Raw genomic sequence first — 24,756 nt, forward strand, 5'->3', positions numbered from 1 at the left:
GCGCTCTAATGCATCAGCTGCATCGCAACATCCAAAAACTGTAATGTTGTCAGCTTCAAATCATTTTATCTATACTCTAAAAACTGCTGGGTTATTTTTAACCAAAAGTGGGTAAAATATGAGCGATTAATTACATATCTAATTAAATTTTTTTTAATGTAGGGGTGCTCAACCCTGTTCCTGGAGATTTACCATCCTGCAGATTTCAGCTCCAACCTTAACAAACACACCTGAGCCAATTCATTTGGACCTAAACAACACTTGACAACTACAGGCAGGTGTGTTTGATATGGGTTGAAACTAAAATCTGCAGGAAGGTAGATCTCTGGGAACAGGGTTGGTCACATTGTTTTAATGCAAGTTTTATCGTTTTTAGCTAAATAAATACAATAAAGTATAGTTGTATGGATGAATGATCTAGGAATCCATGCACTCTGAAATTGTTGGGTTATTTTAACCTAAAATGGTAAAATATTGACAAAACCAACTGCTGGGTTACACTTTTGAATTAAAATAATAACCCATCTTTAACCCCAATGGTTGGTTTTGTCCATGTTTTACCAAATCTTTAGGTTAAAATAACCCATCAATGTTAGAGTGCATGAACTCCTAAATAATCTACATATTATACTTAAAATTACTCATTCATTTTTGTTCCATTAAACACAACAAACTGCAAATAAACACATGAATAAAACAAGTCAGTTTAAAGCAAAGAGAGAGTAGAGGATTCTGAAAAGATCCAGTAGCCATGCAAGACCAATATTAAAGTCAGATGACATGCCTTTAAGACACACACAAACTCACACTTGTATAAACATCAACAACACCACTATGAGTTTTCAACAAGTTCTGAACAACCTGACAGAAAAGGCACAAACACCTTGACATAATATCAGTTTAGGTTTACATTTAGTGCAACAATAATTAAATGTATTACCATTGTAAACCATTATACACTATAGATATGTGGTCTGTTTCCAAACTAACTTGAAATAGGACATCAGACACCCTGCAGGAAATATTGTACTAAAAGGATCATGGATTTAATGTAAAACTATGGAAGCACAGCATAATTCTAACAGCACCCAAACAACACAAACAAATATTACAAGTATATTCTCTACTAAATAGAATTTTTTCTGCAGTCAAAATAACTTATTCGTCAAAGATTACATGAGAAAAGAGTAAGTAATTTCATAAACTATAATGCAAAAACACTGTTACTACAAAAGTCAAACGTTTCAGCACCATGGACAGCAAACATGAAGCACTCAAATCTTTATGAATCTCAAAGAGTAATGAGTAAAAATTGATTTTATCAGTAATAAAATAATGTAAAAAATATATGTTTTTAAAATATTCATAGTTTAAATTATCTATTTGACACTAGTGAGCCTGATAAAGTTGTTTAAATGAATTCTCACAGTTCTTACCTCTCCAGAATCCCTCCTCCTGCGATCTGGTATGACTAGAGTATTCCTATTACTGCCTGGTGCTATAGTAGAGCCGATACTCATTCTGGGTCCAACTAACATGTAGCGTTTGTCTCCAGATCTGTACTGGATGCTGTGACACAGAGTCCCGTCATAATTTGCGTCCTGTAAATACTTGGACGAATAGTCTGTAGATTTGGAGCACTGCATTACAATCAACACGATGATGCTGATGACGAAAAGCACTGAAACCGAGCCCAAAGTGATGATCAAATAAAATGTGACGTTGTTTTCCTCCTCGTCTTTTACTGCGTTTTTACCATCAGGAGCTGCAAAAGCCTCTTTGGGCTCCACAACTTTGACAATCACAGTCGCTGTTGCTGAGAGGGAAACGTTCCCATTGTCTTTGACCAGTATGAGCAGTTTATACTGGGCCTCGTCTGTTTCTGTGAATGAGCGAAGGGTCCTTATCTGTCCTGTATAGCGGTCCAAAGCAAAGAGACTGTGCTCACTAACTTCCTGCAGTGAGAATAATAACCAGCCGTTGTATCCTATATCTGCGTCATAGGCTCTGACTTTAGTCACCAAATGACCTGCGTTCACATTACGGGGAATCTCTTCCACACCCTCAGCAGAACCGTTAGCGCTGACTGGATATAAGATCACTGGAACGTTGTCGTTCTGATCCAGAATAAACACGTTCACTGTCACGTTACTGCTCAGAGATGGACTTCCAGAGTCTGTGGCGAGTATGTGGAACTGAAATGTTTTGGAAGTTTCAAAGTCAAAGCTCTTTAGGGCATAAATCTCCCCATTTTCAGAGTTAATATTAATGAAAGATGTAAACTTGTTTTCTGCACCACCATCTCTCCATATCTGATAGCTGACAACACTGTTTTCACCTGTGTCTTTGTCAGAGGCAGATACAGAAAATAAAGATTTGCCTGCAGCATTATTCTCCATCACATAAAATGCATAAGGAGAAGAAGAGAACTCTGGACTATTGTCATTTACATCTGATATTATAACAGTTACTGTTCTAACAGATGATAATGATGGCTGTCCTGCATCTTTTGCAGTTAATGTAATGTCATACTGAAATTTAGTTTCCCTGTCTAATGGTGTAGTAGACACTAATGAGTATGTACTATGTTGTGAAGAAGGTATTAGTTTGAAAGGCAAGTCATCTTCTAAAGAACAAGAGACTTTGCCATTGAGTCCAGAGTCTAAATCAGAGACACTAATCAAAGCCACTGTAGTGCCAGGTCTAGAGTCCTCTGGAATAGAGTTGGAGAACGATGTCACCTCTATTTCAGGTGCGTTATCATTTACATCAACTAGCTTTATGGTTACAGTTTTGTCTGTAACCAGAGGAAATAATCCTTTGTCAGACGCTTGTATATCAATCTCATAGCTGTCTTTTCCCTCATAATCTAACATTCCCTTAACACTTATTTCCCCAGTGATGGTGTTAATATCAAAAAGTTTTCGTACTTTACTATTAACACTTTTTCCAAATGAATAAACTATCTCGCCATTTGGGCCCTCATCTGAGTCTGTAGCGTTGACTTGAATCACAGTTGTACCAATGGGTGCATTTTCACTCAGCATGACTGAATAAACATCTTTTGTAAACACAGGTAAGTTATCATTTATATCTAATACATTTACCGTTATGGCCATTGTACCAGACTTTGCAGGCTTTGCTCCATCTGTAGCAATTAACCGTAAATTAATTCTTCGAATTACCTCTCGGTCTAAAGCCTTTTGTAAAATCAAAATAGGAATTTTGCCGTCCTCTCCTCGATCTTTTACTTCAAGTCGGAAATTATCATTATGACTGAGTTTGTAATGATGCACAGAATTACTGCCGCTATCAGAATCGCCCGCAGCTTCGAGCTGAAATCGTGTTCCGGGCAGGGCAGACTCGACAATCTCTAAATGCATCTCGCTCTCGGGAAAACTCGGAGCGTGATCGTTCACATCCAGAATCTCAACAGTCACATAGTGGATTTCAAGCGGATTTTCTAATGCTATTTTCACATTTATTAAACACGGCGTGCTTCTCTCGCAGACCTCCTCTCGGTCTATCTTACCGTTCACATACAGTACTCCGTCATTCTGGTTCACAATGAACATTGACTCGCCTGAGGTTGAGACGATGCGAAATCCTCGCTCTTTAAGGGTTCTGGGATCAATACCCAAATCCTTCGCGATATTTCCCACAGCAGCTCCTTCCCTCTGTTCCTCTGAGATGGAGTACTGAATTTGCGCTCGCGCCACCGAAACAAACACAAGCAACGCAGCGATTAGAGGGAATTTCGCGTGCTCCTTCAGCCATTGCGCCAATCTCCTTTGTTCCATCATGAAGATAATACAGACAAGGTTTTACAATAATTCCTCTGTTACACTCGGTCGACTCTGTCGAGCATCGCATTTGCTCTAAAATTCAGCATTTACTGACGAAAAACAAATCGCTTATTAGCACCAGACCGCACGACAGCCACTGACGAGCAAGCAGCACAAACAATAAACGTAAAGGGGAGGAATACGCCTGTATTTTAGGTCATGAGCCGTACTCTAGGATTACACCGACATCTCGCGACCTGACAGCTGTAATGCATCGCATTCTACTGGACAGTGACTACCGCTAAAATAGAGCAAATATAAGATTCATGCAATTAATCTTTATAGATTTAGATACAAGCTATACAGAGAAAATACAGTACGAAAATAGCAACAACAACGAAACAAAACAAGGAGACCAGACCATAATAAGTTTTCCAAATCCACAAACACAATTCAATTTAGATTTAGTCATGTCAAAGCATACACTTCCTCTAATATACTCCAATAAATTGTTACAACTGTTACCAACGCTAAAATTAAGTGAATATAAGATTCATGTAATCAATCTTTTTAGATTTGCATATAATTTATACAGAGAACAGTACAGTATAATCAAAATAAAAGAAAAAATAAGAATAATATTATAGAGAATTTCTTAAGTCCACAAACACCATTTAACTAACTCATTATTTTAGATCATCATACATTTCCTCTGATATAGTCTAATACATTGTTTAACTCCAGAGTGAGATAAAAGAATGATCAAAGAAAGAAAGAAAAGTTAACATTGCATCCTAAATTTAATTAGTCATCTAAATTGCATCATAAACTACAAGAAAATAAAACAACCCTGTCTTGTTACAGGCCAAGTAAACACAGTTAGGTAAACAACAGCCTCAACATAGAGCTGGGCAGACATAAAAAATAAATGCAAACCGAATTATTTAGCAACATGCCATAATAATTTGACAAATTAACTTTTTATTTCATCACAATCAACTTTTTATTTATAGCATCACAGTTTCTCAAGTTCACAAACGCTGTTAGGTTATACTTAGTCCAGTTAAAATAATCACCACATTTGATCTTGTCTATTTCCATATCTAACTTTCAAAGGGAAAACAAAAATGGTCAAACAAAATGCTTCGAATGCTAGTTTTAGTCGGTTCTCCAAATCACACCATAAACTTGAGAGAAGCCCTAACCAATTACAGAGTAGTAGAAAATAAACAATAGCTACAACATAGAAGGGGACAGACACAAAATTAGGTGCAATCAGAACTATACCTCACTTTATCATCTTGACATAAATATAATTTTTTATAGTCCACGATCAGCCACAATAACTTTAATTGAATAAAATAAACAAATACATGCATAACTGCTTGGAGAAGTTCAAACCAAGCTACAAAATCCCATATACAGTGCAGTATAAAAATAAAACACAAGTTGCTTTATTCCCGCTTTTCAACAGCTTTAGCTTTGCATTTGTAATTACACTATACTTTGATAATGCACCTTATTTTTATATCATACCAACAGTATAAATAATAAACAAAATTGTGAAAGTGAATAGACTAAGAATGTTCTGTTTGAAACTATTTGAGCGTGTTCAGCACCACGGACAGCAACTGGCATCTGTCTCAAGATTATGTTCATACAACTAAAACACAGACTGTGAGTAGTTTGCTTACCTCTCCAGAATCCCTCCTCCTGCGATCTGGTATGACTAGAGTATTCCTATTACTGCCTGGTGCTATAGTAGAGCCGATACTCATTCTGGGTCCGACTAACATGTAGCGTTTGTCTCCAGATCTGTACTGGATGCTGTGACACAGAGTCCCGTCATAATTTGCGTCCTGTAAATACTTGGACGAATAGTCTGTAGATTTGGAGCACTGCATTACAATCAACACGATGATGCTGATGACGAAAAGCACTGAAACCGAGCCCAAAGTGATGATCAAATAAAATGTGACGTTGTTTTCCTCCTCGTCTTTTACTGCGTTTTTACCATCAGGAGCTGCAAAAGCCTCTTTGGGCTCCACAACTTTGACAATCACAGTCGCTGTTGCTGAGAGTGAAACGTTCCCATTGTCTTTGACCAGTATGAGCAGTTTATGCTGGGCCTCGTCTGTTTCTGTGAATGAGCGAAGGGTCCTTATCTGTCCTGTATAGCGGTCCAAAGCAAAGAGACTGTGCTCACTAACTTCCTGCAGTGAGAATAATAACCAGCCGTTGTATCCTATATCTGCGTCATAGGCTCTGACTTTAGTCACCAAATGACCTGCGTTCACATTACGGGGAATCTCTTCCACACCCTCAGCAGAACCGTTAGCGCTGACTGGATATAAGATCACTGGAACGTTGTCGTTCTGATCCAGAATAAACACGTTCACTGTCACGTTACTGCTCAGAGATGGACTTCCAGAGTCTGTGGCGAGTATGTGGAACTGAAACGTTTTGGAAGTTTCAAAGTCAAAACTCTTCAGGGCATAAATCTCCCCATTTTCAGAGTTAATATTAATGAAAGATGTAAACTTGTTTTCCTCACTACTTTCTCTCAGTATCTGATAGCTGACTACAGCATTTTCATTAGAGTCTTTGTCAGAGGCAGATACAGAAAATAAAAATTTGCCTGGCACATTATTTTCTGTTACATAAAATGCATAAGGGGAAGAAGAGAACTCTGGACTATTGTCATTTACATCTGATATTATAACAGTTACTGTTTTAACAGATGATAATGATGGCTGTCCTGCATCTTTTGCAATCAATGTGATGTCATACTGAAATTTAGTTTCCCTGTCTAATGGTGTAGTAGACACTAATGAGTATGTACTATGTTGTGAAGAAGGTATAAGTTTGAAAGGCATGTCATTTTCTAAAGAACAAGAGACTTTGCCATTGAGTCCAGAGTCTAAATCAGAGACACTAATCAAAGCCACTGTAGTGCCAGGTCTAGAGTCCTCTGGAATAGAGTTGGAGAACGATGTCACCTCTATTTCAGGTGCATTATCATTTACATCAATCATTTTTATCATTATACTCTTATCTGTAGTATGAGGAACAGTTCCTTTGTCAGACGCTTGTATATCTATCTCATAGCTGTCTTTTTCCTCATAATCCAAATGTCCTTGTACAGTTATTTCCCCAGTGATGGTGTTAATATCAAAAAGTTTTCGTACTTTACTATTAACACTTTTTCCAAATGAATAAACTATCTCGCCATTTGAACCTTCGTCCGAATCTGTAGCGTTGACTTGAATCACAGTTGTACCAATAGGTGCATTTTCACTCAGCATGACTGAATAAACATCTTTGGTAAAAACGGGCACGTTATCATTTATATCTATCACGTTAATTGTTATCTCCATTGTCCCTGATTTTGCAGGCTTTCCACCATCTACAGCTGTTAACTGCAAGTTAATGCTTCGAGTGAGCTCTCGGTCTAAAGGCTTTTGTAAAATCAAAATAGGAATTTTACCGTCCTCTCCTCGATCTTTCACTTCAAGTCGGAAATTATCATTATGACTGAGTTTGTAATGATGCACAGAATTACTGCCGCTATCAGAATCGCCCGCAGCTTCGAGCTGAAATCTCGCACCGGGCAGGGCAGATTCCCCTATTTCTAAATGCATTTCGCTTTCAGGAAAACTCGGAGCGTGATCGTTCACATCCAGAATCTCAACAGTCACATAATGTATTTCAAGAGGATTTTCTAATGCTATTTTCACATTTATTAAACACGGCGTGCTTCTCTCGCAGACCTCCTCTCGGTCTATCTTACCGTTCACATACAGTACTCCGTCATTCTGGTTCACAGTGAACATTGACTCGCCTGAGGTTGAGACGATGCGAAATCCTCGCTCTTTTAATGTTCTGGGATCAATACCCAAATCCTTCGCAATATTTCCCACAGCAGCTCCTTCCCTCTGTTCCTCTGAGATGGAGTACTGAATTTGCGCTCGCGCCACCGAAACAAACACAAGCAACGCAGCGATTAGAGGGAATTTCGCGTGCTCCTTCAGCCATTGCGCCAATCTCCTTTGTTCCATCATGAAGATAATACAGACAAGGTTTTACAATAACTCCTCTGTTACACTCGGTCGACTCCTTCGAGCATCGCCGTTGCTCTAAAATCCAGCATTTACTGACAAAAAACAAACCGCTTATTAGCACCAGACCGCACAACAGCCACTGACGAGCAAGCTGCACAAACAATAAATGCAAAGGGGAGGAATACGCCTGTATTTTACGTCATGAGCCGTACTCTAGGATTACACCGACATCTCGCGACCTGACAGCTGTAATGCATCGCATTCTACTGCACAGTGACTACCGCTGAAATATAACAACAGTAAATATACGATTCATGCAGTTACTCTTTATAGATTTAGAGAAATACAGAACAAAAATAGCAACAATAATAACAACACACAAAAAACGATCTCATAATAAGTTTCGCAAGACTATATTTGAACTGCTCACTAAACCACATAGACAAACACTAAACTAAACAAAAAAGACACTAAACACTAAAGAAAACACGAAACACTAAAGTAAGCAACAGCCTTAAGATATAACTAGTGCAGACATAAAATTAAATGGCAATGGAATAAACTTTACCAACATGCTCTAATAATTTGCCAAATTAAATTTAATCAAATACTAAATAAATAAATAAATAAATAAATAAATAAGCTCACACAAAACTTTTATTACTACTTGGAGAAGCTCAACCCACGCTGTAAGAAGCTGAAATATTGTGCAGTATAACGCCATTTTATTAATTATAAGCAGTGTTATGTATGCATATTTAACAATACTATGCTTTGGCAGGTTCCAAACTATTAGTATAAATAATAAATCACCTTGAAAAAAAGGGAGAGACTAAGAATGTACAATTTCAAATAAAAACTGAACAGCAGATTCAGAACCATGGACAGCACCTGACACTGTAACAAGATTATGTGCATAAAACTTATACACAGACTGTTCAGTAATTTCTTACCTCTCCAGAATCCCTCCTCCTGCGATCTGGTATGACTAGAGTATTCCTATTACTGCCTGGTGCTATAGTAGAGCCGATACTCATTCTGGGTCCAACTAACATGTAGCGTTTGTCTCCAGATCTGTACTGGATGCTGTGACACAGAGTCCCGTCATAATTTGCGTCCTGTAAATACTTGGACGAATAGTCTGTAGATTTGGAGCACTGCATTACAATCAACACGATGATGCTGATGACGAAAAGCACTGAAACCGAGCCCAAAGTGATGATCAAATAAAATGTGACGTTGTTTTCCTCCTCGTCTTTTACTGCGGTTTTACCATCAGGAGCTGCAAAAGCCTCTTTGGGCTCCACAACTTTGACAATCACAGTCGCTGTTGCTGAGAGGGAAACGTTCCCATTGTCTTTGACCAGTATGAGCAGTTTATGCTGGGCCTCGTCTGTTTCTGTGAATGAGCGAAGGGTCCTTATCTGTCCTGTATAGCGGTCCAAAGCAAAGAGACTGTGCTCACTAACTTCCTGCAGTGAGAATAATAACCAGCCGTTGTATCCTATATCTGCGTCATAGGCTCTGACATTAGTCACCAAATGACCTGCGTTCACATTACGGGGAATCTCTTCCACACCCTCAGCAGAACCGTTAGCGCTGACTGGATATAAGATCACTGGAACGTTGTCGTTCTGATCCAGAATAAACACGTTCACTGTCACGTTACTGCTCAGAGATGGACTTCCAGAGTCTGTGGCGAGCACGTGGAACTGAAATGTTTTGATAGTTTCGTAATCAAAACTTTTAAGTGAATAAATAACCCCTGTTTCTGAATTTATATTTAAGAATGACGTTATTTCGTTTTGTACCCCTCTGCTTATTTGATACGATATCAATGCATTTTCGTTCACGTCTTTATCTGATGCACTTACAGAACATATGGATGCTCCAGGAGCATTATTTTCAAATATGTAAAGCTCAAGGTCTTTACTTGTAAACTCAGGTTGGTTGTCATTCACATCTGCCACTTGAATGCTTAAAGTTTTAAAAGATGATAAAGGAGGTAGACCTAGGTCTGTTGCTGTAACTGTTATGTCATAATGGGGTACAAGTTCACGATCCAAACGTCCTTTTGTCACTAGCGAGTACATATTATCTTGAAAAGAGGGTTTAAATTCAAAAGGGACATTGTCTGATAGACTACACACGACTTTACCATTGGCGCCAGAGTCTTTATCCGAAACGCTTATCAAAGCAATAACTGTGCCAGGTTTAGAGTCCTCTGAAACAATGTTAGATAATGATGTCAGCTCAATTTCAGGTTTATTATCGTTTAAATCTTGTATCTTTATAATAACTCGACATTGGGCAGACAAAGGAGGCTGACCCTTATCTGAAGCCTCAACGTCAAGTTTATAAACATCAGTGTCCTCAAAGTCAACCTCACCTTTAACCTTTATTTCCCCTGTAATGTGATCCAAGTCAAATATGTCATAAACTTTGCGCTTTAAAGTTTTACCAAGGGAATACTCAATCTCGCTATTTGACCCCTCGTCAGTGTCTGTTGCTTTTATTTTAATTACAGTCGTTCCAACTGGGGAATTTTCCTGTAAACTGACTGAATATATGTCTTTACTGAACACAGGGCGATTGTCATTAATATCCAGTACAGTAACAGAGACATTAAGGGCTCCTTTCTTAGGAGGGTTTCCACCGTCGATTGCTTGTAATATCAGCAGATGTTCTGCCTTGTGTTCGCGATCGAGTGGCTTTTTCAACACTAAAAAGGGGATTTTTTCCTCATCGCTATTTCTGATGTCAATTTCAAAGTTTTCATCCTGACTTAATTTATACAGACGGACAGAATATGGCGCGGTATCTTGATCTCTTGCTGCGTGCAGCTGGAAGCTCGTTCCTGTAGGAGTGTGTTCTGCTATCTCGAAATGTTGATTCTGTTCAGAAAAACTAGGGTTGTTGTCGTTTATATCAGTTATTTCTACTGCAACATAGTGGATCTCTAAAGGATTTTCGACTGCTGTTTTTAGATTCACTAAGCACGCACCGTTTCCTTCACAAATCGCTTCTCTGTCTACGCCTTTAAGAATATATAATTCGCCATTGTTCTGATTTACTTGGAAAAATGCGTCTTTAGAACCAGATACAATACGGAACCGCCTGTCTGCCAAAGTACTCACGTCAATTCCCAGATCTTTAGCAATATTTCCCACAACAGATCCCTGTTTCATTTCCTCAGGAATGGTGTATCTTATCTGCGCTGAAACCTGCTGTCCATAGAGCAGAATGAAGGAAAAACACAAAGCGATCCACCAGTACTCCCATCCGCGCCTTTGTTCAGCCATCGTTAAAGATTCCTGTAATCTGCTACTAATATCCGTTAAGGTAATCTTCAGCTATAATGTTGTACTTCCAGATGAGACATTGTTAAATTAAATCCATGAAATACTGGAGCGTTTCTCCCTTTTTTTTCTCGCTTATCGCTCTGTATGCTAGCCTACGGCTGCTATCACCGTTTAACTGAACGGAACAACCATGCGCACCACACATAAATAGGCAGGGCCAAGTTTTTATTTCATATTGTGATGTAATACTGACACCACATGGCACAAACGAGAAGTAAATCACAACTACAAACTGTATAGAAATCACTGTCAGCTTAAGCACTATCAGAACATTCTTGATGTTGTTGCTCACAAATATAGCCTGTTTAGGCAAGATGGGAAAATACTAATGTAAACTATTCAAAGCTGTCAAAAAGGACATTTCAACGTGTGTAAAAATAATATTAACACAAATGACACAACTGTAAAAAAACAAAAACAAACAAAAAATCTTAGTGGCAGTGAAAGAGACGAGATTTCAGAACCACGGACAGCGCCAAACAATTATTAAACTGCCAGACAAAATTGCACATAATGTTAAAATAAAATAAATATAAAAACAAATAAATTAATAAGATAAATAAAAACTTTTAATTGAAAAAAAGCTGTTTTTTGCGAAAACACTTAGAAACTGATAGAAAATACTTTAAGCAAAATATGGTAAACGACTTCGTACAAATGAAAGGCCGCTTACCTCTCCAGAATCTCTCCTCCTGCGATCTGGTATGACTAGAGTATTCCTATTACTGCCTGGTGCTATAGTAGAGCCGATACTCATTCTGGGTCCAACTAACATGTAGCGTTTGTCTCCAGATCTGTACTGGATGCTGTGACACAGAGTCCCGTCATAATTTGCGTCCTGTAAATACTTGGACGAATAGTCTGTAGATTTGGAGCACTGCATTACAATCAACACGATGATGCTGATGACGAAAAGCACTGAAACCGAGCCCAAAGTGATGATCAAATAAAATGTGACGTTGTTTTCCTCCTCGTCCTTTACTGCCTTTTTATCATCAGGAGCTGCAAAGCCTCTTTGGGCTCCACAACTTTGACAATCACAGTCGCTGTTGCTGAGAGTGAAACGTCCCATTGTCTTTGACCAGTATGAGCAGTTTATGCTGGGCCTCGTCTGTTTCTGTGAATGAGCGAAGGGTCCTTATCTGTCCTGTATAGCGGTCCAAAGCAAAGAGACTGTGCTCACTAACTTCCTGCAGTGAGAATAATAACCAGCCGTTGTATCCTATATCTGCGTCATAGGCTCTGACTTTAGTCACCAAATGACCTGCGTTCACATTACGGGGAATCTCTTCCACACCCTCAGCAGAACCGTTAGCGCTGACTGGATATAAGATCACTGGAACGTTGTCGTTCTGATCCAGAATAAACACGTTCACTGTCACGTTACTGCTCAGAGATGGACTTCCAGAGTCTGTGGCGAGTATGTGGAACTGAAACTTTTTAATGGCTTCAAAATCAAAACTTTTCAGAGCATGGATGACTCCACTTTCATGGTTAATACTGAGAAAAGAAGACATGTCACTCTCTGTACCATTTCCTCTAACTATCTGATAGGATATCGCAGCGTTTTCATTTAAATCTTTATCTGACGCGCTCACAGAGAATACCGACGCACCAGGCGTGTTGTTTTCCACTAAATACAGCTCAAGGGGATTTTTGTCAAACTGTGGTTTGTTGTCATTAACATCAGCCACCTGCACAGTAACAGTTTTAAAAGAGAAACGAGGCGGCTGACCAAGATCACTGGCTTTAATTGTGATTTTATAATCTGCCACAAGTTCTCTGTCCAACTGACCTTTAGTAATTAAAGAATAGATATTTTCCTGCACAGATGGTTTTAACTCGAACGGAACATTATCTGAAAGACTACAAAGAACTTTTCCATTAACACCCGAGTCTTTATCTGATACACTAATAAGAGAGATTACTGTGCCGGGTTTTGAGTTCTCGGATATGACGTTAGAAAGGGATGTGACGTCTATCTCCGGGTTATTATCATTCTCATCAGTGATTTTTATAATCACTCTGCAGTCAGTGGTCATCGGCGGCTGTCCTTTATCAGTAGCCTGGACTGTAAGTCTATGGATCTCGTTCTCTTCAAAATCAATTGGCTCTTTAATTTGAATTTCCCCAGTTACACTATCTAGGCTAAATATTTCATGCGCTTTTCGCCTACTAGTTTTCCCTAGAGTGTATATAACCTCCCCATTTAAACCCTCATCAGAATCAGTGGCGTTTACTCTTGCTATTACTGTGCCTATAGGTGTGTTCTCTGCGATGTTTACGGAATATATATCTTTACTGCATTCAGGACGGTTATCGTTGGAGTCAAGAACAGTGATGGTAATATTTAAAGTACCTGATTTAGGGGGGATGCCTCCATCCACTGCAGTCAACACAAGTCTATGCTCTGAATTTCGCTCTCTGTCTAAATGTTTAAGTAAAACTAAAATCGGATTCTTTTCCTCTTCGTCGCCGTCTCTCATTTCCAGCTCAAAAAAGCTATTTTTTGCTAATTTATAATGTCGAATGGAATTGCTTCCGATGTCTGGATCTCTTGCAATTTGGAGCTCAAAACGTGCACCTTCAATTGTGTTCTCAGCCATTTTAAAATGCTGCTCTTTCTCGGGAAAACGAGGACTGTGATCATTCACGTCAGTGATTTCTACTCCAACATAATGTATTTCAAGAGGATTTTCAACTGCGATTTTTAAGTTTACCAAGCATACGCTATTTCCTTCACACAGCTCTTCTCTATCAATTTTCTTACTGACATACAATTCGCCATTGTTTTGATTTACCTCAAAGAGAGAATCTTTCGATCCGGAGACGATACGGAACCGTCTATCCACCAAAGTATTCGCATCAAGACCCAAATCCTTTGCGATATTTCCCACAATATATCCCTCAAGTACCTCCTCTGGTACAGAATATCGTATTTGGGTTGAAATCTGCAGCCCGATGCTAAGCTGCGAAAAGAAACACAAAGCCTTCCACCAGAATTCGCATTTGCGTCTTTGTCCTGCGCCTTCCATCGTTAAAAATCCTTTCATGAAACAAAAAGCAGGTCATTCGCCAGAGTGCGCTTCTTGTTCATGACACCGTGTAATCGTGGTAAAATTGTCGCTTTTAAATAAGAGAGGAAAAATTCGTGACACAGAATAGAGCTCCCATCCCAGCGTAAACGAACAAAAAAGCCATGCGCACCAGTCAGAATGGGCAGGGCAAGATCTCTCCAGCCAATCCTTATGTAAGGCTGACACCAAATGGTAAAAGCAAGAACTGATTCATAAACAAATCATTTCCAAAACATAATAGTGAACGTATCATATTATATAGAGCTTACTGAACGTTACAGCTTTGGTGTAGGTGTTTTCTTTCATTTATTATTTTATTTTATATAAATATATTTATATTATTATATAATTATTATATTATATATATATATTAAATGTATTCATTCATTTTTTGTTTGTTTGTTCGCAATGGTTGTGTATATCCCACAGGCACGGGACTGCTTCGTGCTATGTTAAACACACCTCCGTGACACACTGTTTGAGATTATTTTAGTGTGTGTGTGTGTGTGTTTGAGATTTATGAGTTATTAGCCATTCTGACAGTCGTAATCCGTTATGAAGTATTTTCTTGTTCACTGCCTGTGCCCTTATTATATTTGCAACTCGGTTATTAGTTGTGCTTGAGTTGCTAGTTTTAAGATAATTTTGCCTCATTGATTTTTGTTAAGCGGCTAAAATTAGGTTAACATTAGCTTTTTTAAATTTAATGGTGAATTAGCATGGTTTAATTTTATGTAAATGTAAACGTGTTTCATATTTCATTCTGCTTTTAACCTTTCTTATAGTTATCCACATGTGAATGATTGGGGAACTGTGATAGTAAAACAATAATATTTTCTATTAGAGGTGTATGGGGCTATAACTATTGCCTGAGAAGTTAACCTTTTCATTATCTTTAAGAACATTTAGAATAAGAATAATTATAATAAACTGGTACACTTTAAAATAGGAGTGCACTAACATGCATTAAATAATGCTTATCTATTGCACATAAAATCGTGAGTTAATGTATAACTCATGCAAAACTACAACATTCATGAATGATAACTGCATGAGCAATAATTCAACATTAAGTTTGGTTTTTTCACGAGTTATACTTTACTAATGTTATCTGTGGATTACTTAAGCATCATTTAATGCATAATAGTGCGCCCGTGTAGTAAAGTGTTACCAATAAATTTGTATTACGTTGAAAAGTCACGTCTCTGTCTTCTGTCTGTTTTTATCAACTGACACGACTATAAAAATAGCAAAAAATAAATAGAAATCTCAGCGACAATGAAGGAGAACGACAATTTAGAACCACGGACAGCGCCAAACATACGCGTAATAGTAGTAATTATTAAACTGCCACACAAAACTGCAAATAATTAAATGACATACATGAAATCAAATGCATAAATAAAAAAACAAATAATTTGAATTGATTATAATTTAAAAAAAATAAACAATTTCGCACTAAAATATTTTAAAAGTATTAGAAAATGCTTTAAGCAAAATATGGTAAACGACTTCGTACAAATGAAAGGCCGCTTACCTCTCCAGAATCCCTCCTCCTGCGATCTGGTATGACTAGAGTATTCCTATTACTGCCTGGTGCTATAGTAGAGCCGATACTCATTCTGGGTCCAACTAACATGTAGCGTTTGTCTCCAGATCTGTACTGGATGCTGTGACACAGAGTCCCGTCATAATTTGCGTCCTGTAAATACTTGGACGAATAGTCTGTAGATTTGGAGCACTGCATTACAATCAACACGATGATGCTGATGACGAAAAGCACTGAAACCGAGCCCAAAGTGATGATCAAATAAAATGTGACGTTGTTTTCCTCCTCGTCTTTTACTGCGGTTTTATCATCAGGAGCTGCAAAAGCCTCTTTGGGCTCCACAACTTTGACAATCACAGTCGCTGTTGCTGAGAGTGAAACGTTCCCATTGTCTTTGACCAGTATGAGCAGTTTATGCTGGGCCTCGTCTGTTTCTGTGAATGAGCGAAGGGTCCTTATCTGTCCTGTATAGCGGTCCAAAGCAAAGAGACTGTGCTCACTAACTTCCTGCAGTGAGAATAATAACCAGCCGTTGTATCCTATATCTGCGTCATAGGCTCTGACTTTAGTCACCAAATGACCTGCGTTCACATTACGGGGAATCTCTTCCACACCCTCAGCAGAACCGTTAGCGCTGACTGGATATAAGATCACTGGAACGTTGTCGTTCTGATCCAGAATAAACACGTTCACTGTCACGTTACTGCTCAGAGATGGACTTCCAGAGTCTGTGGCGAGCACGTGAAAGTGGGATGTTTTTAATGTCTCAAAATCAAAGCTCTTTAGTGAATAAACAACACCTGTCTCAGAATTTATATTCAAGAAAGAGGACATATCAGTCTGTGATCCATCACCTCTGATGATATGATACGATATCACGGCATTTTCAGCAGAGTCTTTATCAGAGGCAGAGACTGAAATTATGGACGAACCTGCAGCATTGTTTTCCATCAGGTAAATATTTATTGGATTTATAATAAATTCTGGAGCATTATCATTCACATCAGAAATCTGAACGCTTAGAGTGGTCGATGCAGTCAAAGACGGCTGTCCTAAATCAGAGGCTGTTATTGAAATGTCGTACTGTGAATTAGTCTCTCTATCTAAGCGATCTTTTGTTACTAAAGAGTACATATTGTCCTTAAAAGAAGGCTTTAGCTCAAAGGGAACATTTTTATTCAACTGACAAATGACTTTACCGTTTATCCCGGCGTCTTTATCGATCACACTGATCAGAGAAATCACCGTTCCAGGTTTAGAATCCTCAGGAATGTTCTTAGAAAGTGACGTAATCTCAATCTCAGGGCTGTTGTCATTCACATCAATAATTTTAATAACAACTCTACTGTTTGCAGACATTGACGGATGGCCCTTATCTGAGGCCTGAATATCTAGTTTATAAACTTCTGTATCTTCAAAATCCACTGCCCCTTTTACACGTATTTCACCTGTGACCGGATCGAGCTCAAAAACCTCCTGTGCTTTGATGTTTAATTTGACAAAACTGTATTCGATATCACCGTTTAGTCCCTCATCTATATCAGTTGCGATAACTTTAAGAACAACAGTGCCAAGAACCGAGTTTTCCTGTAACGTTACAGAATATGTGTCTCGACTAAATACAGGGCGATTATCATTTATATCTAAAATAGTAATAGTAATGTTAAGAGTGCCAGATTTTGGAGGATTTCCTCCGTCTACTGCAGTTAAAATCAGTTTGTATGTTGTTGTAATCTCCCTATCAACAGCCTTCTTTAAAACTAAAAAAGGCACTTTATCCTCATCACTCTCTCTAACTCGTATTTCAAAATGATCATTAGGGCTTAATTTATATGACCCGACCGAATTTTTTCCAGAATCAGGATCTCGAGCAGCCTGTAACTGATAATCAGCACCAGGTTGCGTATTTTCATAAATATTCAGACGCTCCTCTTTTTCAGCAAATCTAGGAGAGTGGTCATTTATATCTAATATTTCTACTTCTACATAATGTATTTCCAGAGGATTTTCAATTAAGGTTTTTAAATTCATCATACAGACTCCACTGCCAACACACAGAGACTCTCTGTCGATTTTCTTATGAACGTACAAAACGCCATTGTCCTGATTTATCTGAAAAAGCTCCTCCTTAGATCCAGAAACGATTCGAAACTGTCTGTCCACCAAGCTACTTACGTCAAGACCCAAATCCTTGGCAATATTTCCAACAACGGTTCCTTCTTTTACTTCTTCTGGAACAGAATATCGTATCTGAGCCGAAACCTGCTGTCCGACGATAAGAAAATAAATACACAGAGCAATCCAGCAGTTCTCCCATCTGCGCCTTTGTCCTCCCGCTTCCATCACGAGCGGTTTGCAGTTGTCCATAAATAAATGTGCAGGCTATATTTTGGGATATTTAAGTCCGTCTCAGAACGTTTATCGCAAATACGTGATGGGAAATTTACAAAATCTGAAATCCATCTTTTTAAATAGCTTCAGTACAGCGTATTGTCCTTTCACACCGAGCATACAGTGTATGTGCGTGAGGGGGGCAAAGCAACGCAGCCCCTTTCACGTCATAATTGTGGGCGGCACGCAATATCCTGGATAATTTCTACAACAACATCGACACCGTGTGGTTTGAAGTACGTTTTTAAAGGCCAGTCGCAAAATATACCAAAATGAAGGTTTATTTTTACGAATTTACAATGCAGATGAAGATTTTAGTTGGCAGTTTTCAGTATTTTGAAAACTAACAGTGTTATTTGTTCATAACAATCGAAATAAATCGTAATAACATTTTAAAATGTCTCAGATGTGACAAATGTCTTTGACAATCAAGTCTGTTTTGCAACTGCATGCACTTTCAGCACCAAACAGGTGAGCAGCTCCCAGCGGTCAGTGGTTTCTAAAAGAAACCAAACACTGAGCAAGATTTGTTTTGTATAACTTTTATGAATTTAAAACATAACCTTGTACATTACAAAGGCAGCCACTTTACATAGCAGAAGAAACCGAACAGACACCAGCCTTCCAAAGCAAAAATCTGAATTAAAACCAAAACATTTAGATAATAAGAGACAAGGCTTAAACAGCGACACACCCACCACAGAGAGGAGACAGCTGAACGATGACGCGATTTCCCCTATTCTCGGATGGCCTTTTATACATAAGCCCTAGATGGTAATGGGCGTACACGAATGTTTCATGCTTAACATCCGCTACAAAAACATAGCCGTGTGACTGTTAAAGGAATTAATTGGTTATTCTTACCTCTCCAGAATCCCTCCTCCTGCGATCTGGTATGACTAGAGTATTCCTATTACTGCCTGGTGCTATAGTAGAGCCGATACTCATTCTGGGTCCAACTAACATGTAGCGTTTGTCTCCAGATCTGTACTGGATGCTGTGACACAGAGTCCCGTCATAATTTGCGTCCTGTAAATACTTGGACGAATAGTCTGTAGATTTGGAGCACTGCATTACAATCAACACGATGATGCTGATGACGAAAAGCACTGAAACCGAGCCCAAAGTGATGATCAAATAAAATGTGACGTTGTTTTCCTCCTCGTCTTTTACTGCCTTTTTATCATCAGGAGCTGCAAAAGCCTCTTTGGGCTCCACAACTTTGACAATCACAGTCGCTGTTGCTGAGAGTGAAACGTTCCCATTGTCTTTGACCAGTATGAGCAGTTTATGCTGGGCCTCGTCTGTTTCTGTGAATGAGCGAAGGGTCCTTATCTGTCCTGTATAGCGGTCCAAAGCAAAGAGACTGTGCTCACTAACTTCCTGCAGTGAGAATAATAACCAGCCGTTGTATCCTATATCTGCGTCATAGGCTCTGACTTTAGTCACCAAATGACCTGCGTTCACATTACGGGGAATCTCTTCCACACCCTCAGCAGAACCGTTAGCGCTGACTGGATATAAGATCACTGGAACGTTGTCGTTCTGATCCAGAATAAACACGTTCACTGTCACGTTACTGCTCAGAGATGGATTTCCAGAGTCTGTGGCGAGTATGTGAAAGTGGGATGTTTTTAATGTCTCAAAATCAAAGCTCTTTAGTGAATAAACAACACCTGTCTCAGAATTTATATTCAAGAAAGAGGACATATCAGTCTGTGATCCATCACCTCTGATGATATGATACGATATCACGGCATTTTCAGCAGAATCTTTATCAGAGGCAGAGACTGAAATTATAGACGAACCTGCAGCATTGTTTTCCATCAGGTAAATATTTATTGGATTTATAATAAATTCTGGAGCATTATCATTCACATCAGAAATCTGAACGCTTAGAGTGGTCGATGCAGTCAAAGACGGCTGTCCTAAATCAGAGGCTGTTATTGTAATGTCGTACTGTGAATGAGTCTCTCTATCTAAGCGATCTTTTGTTACTAAAGAGTACATATTGTCCTTAAAAGAAGGCTTTAGCTCAAAGGGAACATTTTTATTCAACTGACAAATGACTTTACCGTTTATCCCGGCGTCTTTATCGATCACACTGATCAGAGAAATCACCGTTCCAGGTTTAGAATCCTCAGGAATGTTCTTAGAAAGTGACGTAATCTCAATCTCAGGGCTGTTGTCATTCACATCAATAATCTTAATAACAACTCTACTGTTTGCATTCATTGGTGGATGCCCCTTATCTGAGGCTTGAATATCTAGTTCATATATTTCTGTATCTTCAAAATCCACTGCCCCTTTTACACGTATTTCACCTGTGATCTGGTCGAGCTCAAAAATGTTATGCTCTTTGTTGTTTAACGTTGCAAAGCTATACTCAATATCACCATTCGATCCCTCATCAATATCAGTCGCATTTACTTGAACAACAACAGTGCCAATAACAGAGTTCTCTTGCAGTGTTGCAGAATATGTCTCTCGACTAAACACAGGTCGATTATCATTTATATCTAAAACAGTTACATTAATGTTAAGAGTGCCAGATTTTGGTGGATTTCCTCCGTCAACTGCTGTTAAAAGCAGTTTGTATGTTGTTGTAATCTCCCTATCGACAGCCTTCTTCAAGACTAAAAACGGCTTTTTATCATCATCACTCTCCCTCACACGAATTTCAAAATGATCATTAGGGCTTAATTTATATGATCGGACCGAATTACTCCCAGAATCAGCATCTCTGGCAGCCTGTAACTGATAAGTAGCTCCAGGTTGCGTATTTTCATAAATTTTTAGACTTTGCTCTTTTTCAGCAAATCTAGGAGAGTGGTCATTTATATCTAAAATCTCTACCTCTACATAATGAATCTCGAGAGGATTTTCGATAACAGTTTTTAAATTAACCATACAGACTCCACTGCCAACACACAGAGACTCTCTGTCGATTTTCTTATGAACGTACAAAACGCCATTGTCCTGATTTATCTGAAAAAGCTCCTCCTTAGATCCAGAAACGATTCGAAACTGTCTGTCCGTCAAGCTATTTACGTCAAGACCCAAATCCTTGGCAATATTTCCAACAACGGTTCCTTCTTTTACTTCTTCTGGAACAGAATATCGTATCTGAGCTGAAACCTGCTGTCCGATGATGAGAAGAAAATAAACACACAGAGCAATCCAGCAGTTCTCCCATCTGCGCCTTTGTCCTCCCGCTTCCATCACTAGCGATACGCAAATAGTATCTCCCGAAGCAAATGTATATATCCTCAGATGTCAGAGACCGTAGTACGCTGTTTATAACAAGAATTTCATGAGTAAAAAAAAAAAAAAACACCTGAAATCAGTTTATATTTAGAATCTCAGTACAGCGTATTGTCCAAACCCATGCAGTCTCCAGTGTGTGTGTGTGCGAAAAATACAGCATTGCTCGCGTCATCATCTGAGGCAGGACTTAATATACTGGATAAAAACTAAAACAACACTGACACCACGTGGTTTAAAATCCTTGAATGCGCACAAGAACCTCTGTTCATTATAAAATAATGACAACCGTAAACCTTTAAAAAGTATACTAAATATTAAAGCACTAAGCAACTTTTTCACGACTAACATTATTTTAAATATGTATTCTTAACATCCTCAATAAGTCTATTAAACATGTTTTAATGATGCGGAATGTCAAATAATATCTCAGGAATTGCCTCTCATTTCAGCACCAACTATTTGAACAGCTCCGTGTTCGTGCGGTTACTAACAAAGTGATCAGACAAAGCTGTCAAGGTATTCATAAATCATAACTCTACACGAAATAATATATTACACCAACCACAATTAAAAGTTATAAATACTTTAAAAGCAACGTGGTGAAGTAATAAAAATTAATCAGTTATTTCTTACCTCTCCAGAATCTCTCCTCCTGCGATCTGGTATGACTAGAGTATTCCTATTACTGCCTGGTGCTATAGTAGAGCCGATACTCATTCTGGGTCCAACTAACATGTAGCGTTTGTCTCCAGATCTGTACTGGATGCTGTGACACAGAGTCCCGTCATAATTTGCGTCCTGTAAATACTTGGACGAATAGTCTGTAGATTGGAGCACTGCATTACAATCAACACGATGATGCTGATGACGAAAAGCACTGAAACCGAGCCCAAAGTGATGATCAAATAAAATGTGACGTTGTTTTCCTCCTCGTCTTTTACTGCCTTTTTATCATCAGGAGCTGCAAAAGCCTCTTTGGGCTCCACAACTTTGACAATCACAGTCGCTGTTGCTGAGAGTGAAACGTTCCCATTGTCTTTGACCAGTATGAGCAGTTTATGCTGGGCCTCGTCTGTTTCTGTGAATGAGCGAAGGGTCCTTATCTGTCCTGTATAGCGGTCCAAAGCAAAGAGACTGTGCTCACTAACTTCCTGCAGTGAGAATAATAACCAGCCGTTGTATCCTATATCTGCGTCATAGGCTCTGACTTTAGTCACCAAATGACCTGCGTTCACATTACGGGGAATCTCTTCCACACCCTCAGCAGAACCGTTAGCGCTGACTGGATATAAGATCACTGGAACGTTGTCGTTCTGATCCAGAATAAACACGTTCACTGTCACGTTACTGCTCAGAGATGGACTTCCAGAGTCTGTGGCGAGTATGTGGAACTGAAACTTCTTTATTGTTTCAAAGTCAAAACTCTTAAGTGCGTGAATAACACCAGTTTCTGAATTTATATTCATAACAGTTGACATATCATTATGTGTTCCTCCTCCTCTAATGATATGATAAGTTATGGCAGCATTTTCATTAATATCTTTGTCTGAGGCACTGACAGAAAATATAGAAGCGCCTGGAGGATTGTTTTCAGTTAAGTAAAGCTCTAGGGGATTTGATGAAAATTCTGGGATGTTATCATTTACATCTGACACCTGTACAAGCATGCTTTTATAGGTTGACAAGGGCGGGTTTCCTAAATCTGTTGCTGTTATTTTTATATCATATTCAGGCACTAGTTCTCGATCTAATCGCTCTTTCGTTACAAGAGAATACATGTTTTCCTGAATTGACGGCTTTAACTCAAACGGTACACTGTCAGAAAGGCTACAAACAACTTTCCCATTAATTCCAGAATCTTTATCACTTACACTGATGAGAGAAATAACTGTTCCGACTTTTGCATCCTCCATAACTACATTAGAAAGAGAGGTGACTTGTATTTCAGGTTTATTATCATTCACATCTTCCACCTTAATGATAAGCTGACAGTCGGTGTTAATAGGAGGGATGCCTTTATCCGATGCTCTGATTATCAAACTGTATATTTCATTCTCTTCAAAGTCAATCAAACCTTTAACTCGTATTTCCCCCGACTTTCGGTCTAAGTGAAATATATCAAGTACTTTTGGTTTCATGTTTCTACCGTATGTGTATTCTACTTCACCGTTGATACCACTGTCTGCATCACTTGCATTCATAATTGTAACTACAGTATCCATCACTGCATTTTCCCGCAGTGTTATAGTTGTAGTGTCACTACTGCACATGGGGCGGTTATCATTTACATCCAAAACAAAGACGGTGATATTAAGAGTGCCCGATTTTGGTGGACCTCCACCATCTGCTGCAGTTAACAATAGTCTGTGTATTTCAGTGGTTTCCCGGTCTAATGGTTTCTGTAATACTAAGAAAGGAGTTTTATCACCATATACACTATCTTTAATTTCTAAATCGAAATGTCCATTTTTACTCAGCTGGTAAAATCGCACTGAATTAACTCCCACATCCAGATCTCGAGCAGTTTGTAGTTCAAATCTTGTTCCAGTTACAGTGCTCTCCGCAATCTCAAGATATAAGTCTTTATCATTGAAAGATGGGGAGTGATCATTCACATCTGTTATTTCAACCTCAACATAATGGACTTCGAGAGGCTTTTCGACAACTATCTTCAAATTAAACAAGCAGGCGGTATTTCCATCACACACCTCCTCTCTGTCAATCTGCTTATTCACATACAATATGCCATTGTTCTGATTTACCTCAAAAAGAGCGTCATTTGATCCAGAAACGATGCGAAATCGTCTGTCCACCAGTGTACTGACATCAAGACCCAAATCCTTAGCACAATTTCCAACAACAGATCCCTCTTTTACTTCTTCTGGTACAGTGTATCTTATCTGCGCAGAAGCTTGCTGTCCGAAGCACACGAGCGAACAGAAACACAGAAAAATCCAGCAGCACTCCCATCCGCGCCTTTGTCCTCCGGCTTCCATTGTGAGCGTTTTCATTCACCGTTATTGAAATGTCCAATACATTCTGCGCGATTATACACTACAATATAATCGAAGTCATATCACAGAAATCAAAACCTAAATGTAAACCCGGGTTAAACGACGCGTTTGACTGAACATCAGCTCACGAATGTGAGGAACAATACATCCCATTCCACGTCATCATCAAAGGCAAGTCCAATCTGACTCACATTATTAGAGCAACAGTGACATCGAGTGGTCCACAAATACACAATTTCTAAAAACTCTT

The 24,756-nt window shown here is 38.8% G+C and overlaps 6 protein-coding genes and 1 pseudogene across 6 annotated transcripts; all 7 read right to left on the reverse strand.

The window, feature by feature from the left end:
* Window positions 1–1,379: 1,379 nt before the first annotated feature.
* On the reverse strand, window positions 1,380–3,812 carry LOC130241190 (protocadherin gamma-A11-like). Its single transcript, XM_056472911.1, has one exon. It carries the CDS (start codon window positions 3,801–3,803, stop codon window positions 1,380–1,382), a length of 2,424 nt encoding a protein of 807 aa, XP_056328886.1. The 5' UTR covers window positions 3,804–3,812.
* A 1,628-nt stretch (window positions 3,813–5,440) lies between these two features.
* Window positions 5,441–7,846, reverse strand: LOC130241191 (protocadherin alpha-3-like). Its single transcript, XM_056472912.1, has one exon. It carries the CDS (start codon window positions 7,844–7,846, stop codon window positions 5,441–5,443), a length of 2,406 nt encoding a protein of 801 aa, XP_056328887.1.
* Window positions 7,847–8,784: 938 nt separating this feature from the next.
* LOC130241192 (protocadherin alpha-3-like) lies at window positions 8,785–11,296 on the reverse strand. Its single transcript, XM_056472913.1, has one exon. The coding sequence runs from the start codon at window positions 11,146–11,148 to the stop codon at window positions 8,785–8,787; it is 2,364 nt and encodes a 787-aa protein (XP_056328888.1). The 5' UTR covers window positions 11,149–11,296.
* Window positions 11,297–11,833: 537 nt separating this feature from the next.
* On the reverse strand, window positions 11,834–14,374 carry LOC130240860 (protocadherin gamma-A11-like; annotated as a pseudogene).
* Window positions 14,375–15,774: 1,400 nt separating this feature from the next.
* On the reverse strand, window positions 15,775–18,231 carry LOC130240848 (protocadherin alpha-7). Its single transcript, XM_056472508.1, has one exon. It carries the CDS (start codon window positions 18,199–18,201, stop codon window positions 15,775–15,777), a length of 2,427 nt encoding a protein of 808 aa, XP_056328483.1. The 5' UTR covers window positions 18,202–18,231.
* An 840-nt stretch (window positions 18,232–19,071) lies between these two features.
* On the reverse strand, window positions 19,072–21,447 carry LOC130240853 (protocadherin alpha-3-like). The gene has a single exon (XM_056472514.1). The coding sequence runs from the start codon at window positions 21,445–21,447 to the stop codon at window positions 19,072–19,074; it is 2,376 nt and encodes a 791-aa protein (XP_056328489.1).
* Window positions 21,448–22,012: 565 nt separating this feature from the next.
* Window positions 22,013–24,519, reverse strand: LOC130241193 (protocadherin gamma-A5). Its single transcript, XM_056472914.1, is given in 3 exon segments — window positions 22,013–22,027; window positions 22,126–22,325; window positions 22,328–24,519. Coding segments are annotated over 3 exon segments (2,391 nt in total). The 5' UTR covers window positions 24,504–24,519.
* Between the last annotated feature and the right edge of the window lie 237 nt (window positions 24,520–24,756).

The sequence above is a fragment of the Danio aesculapii genome, chromosome 14, assembly GCF_903798145.1.
Source record: "Danio aesculapii chromosome 14, fDanAes4.1, whole genome shotgun sequence".
Classification (NCBI taxonomy): domain Eukaryota; kingdom Metazoa; phylum Chordata; class Actinopteri; order Cypriniformes; family Danionidae; genus Danio; species Danio aesculapii.

What these genes read in the sequence shown, in the direction of transcription:
- LOC130241192 (XM_056472913.1), bottom strand. Translation starts at nt 11,148, where the DNA reads ATGGCTGAACAAAGGCGCGGATGGGAGTACTGGTGGATCGCTTTGTGT.
- LOC130241191 (XM_056472912.1), bottom strand. Translation starts at nt 7,846, where the DNA reads ATGATGGAACAAAGGAGATTGGCGCAATGGCTGAAGGAGCACGCGAAA.
- LOC130240848 (XM_056472508.1), bottom strand. Translation starts at nt 18,201, where the DNA reads ATGGACAACTGCAAACCGCTCGTGATGGAAGCGGGAGGACAAAGGCGC.
- LOC130241190 (XM_056472911.1), bottom strand. Translation starts at nt 3,803, where the DNA reads ATGATGGAACAAAGGAGATTGGCGCAATGGCTGAAGGAGCACGCGAAA.
- LOC130240853 (XM_056472514.1), bottom strand. Translation starts at nt 21,447, where the DNA reads ATGGAAGCGGGAGGACAAAGGCGCAGATGGGAGAACTGCTGGATTGCT.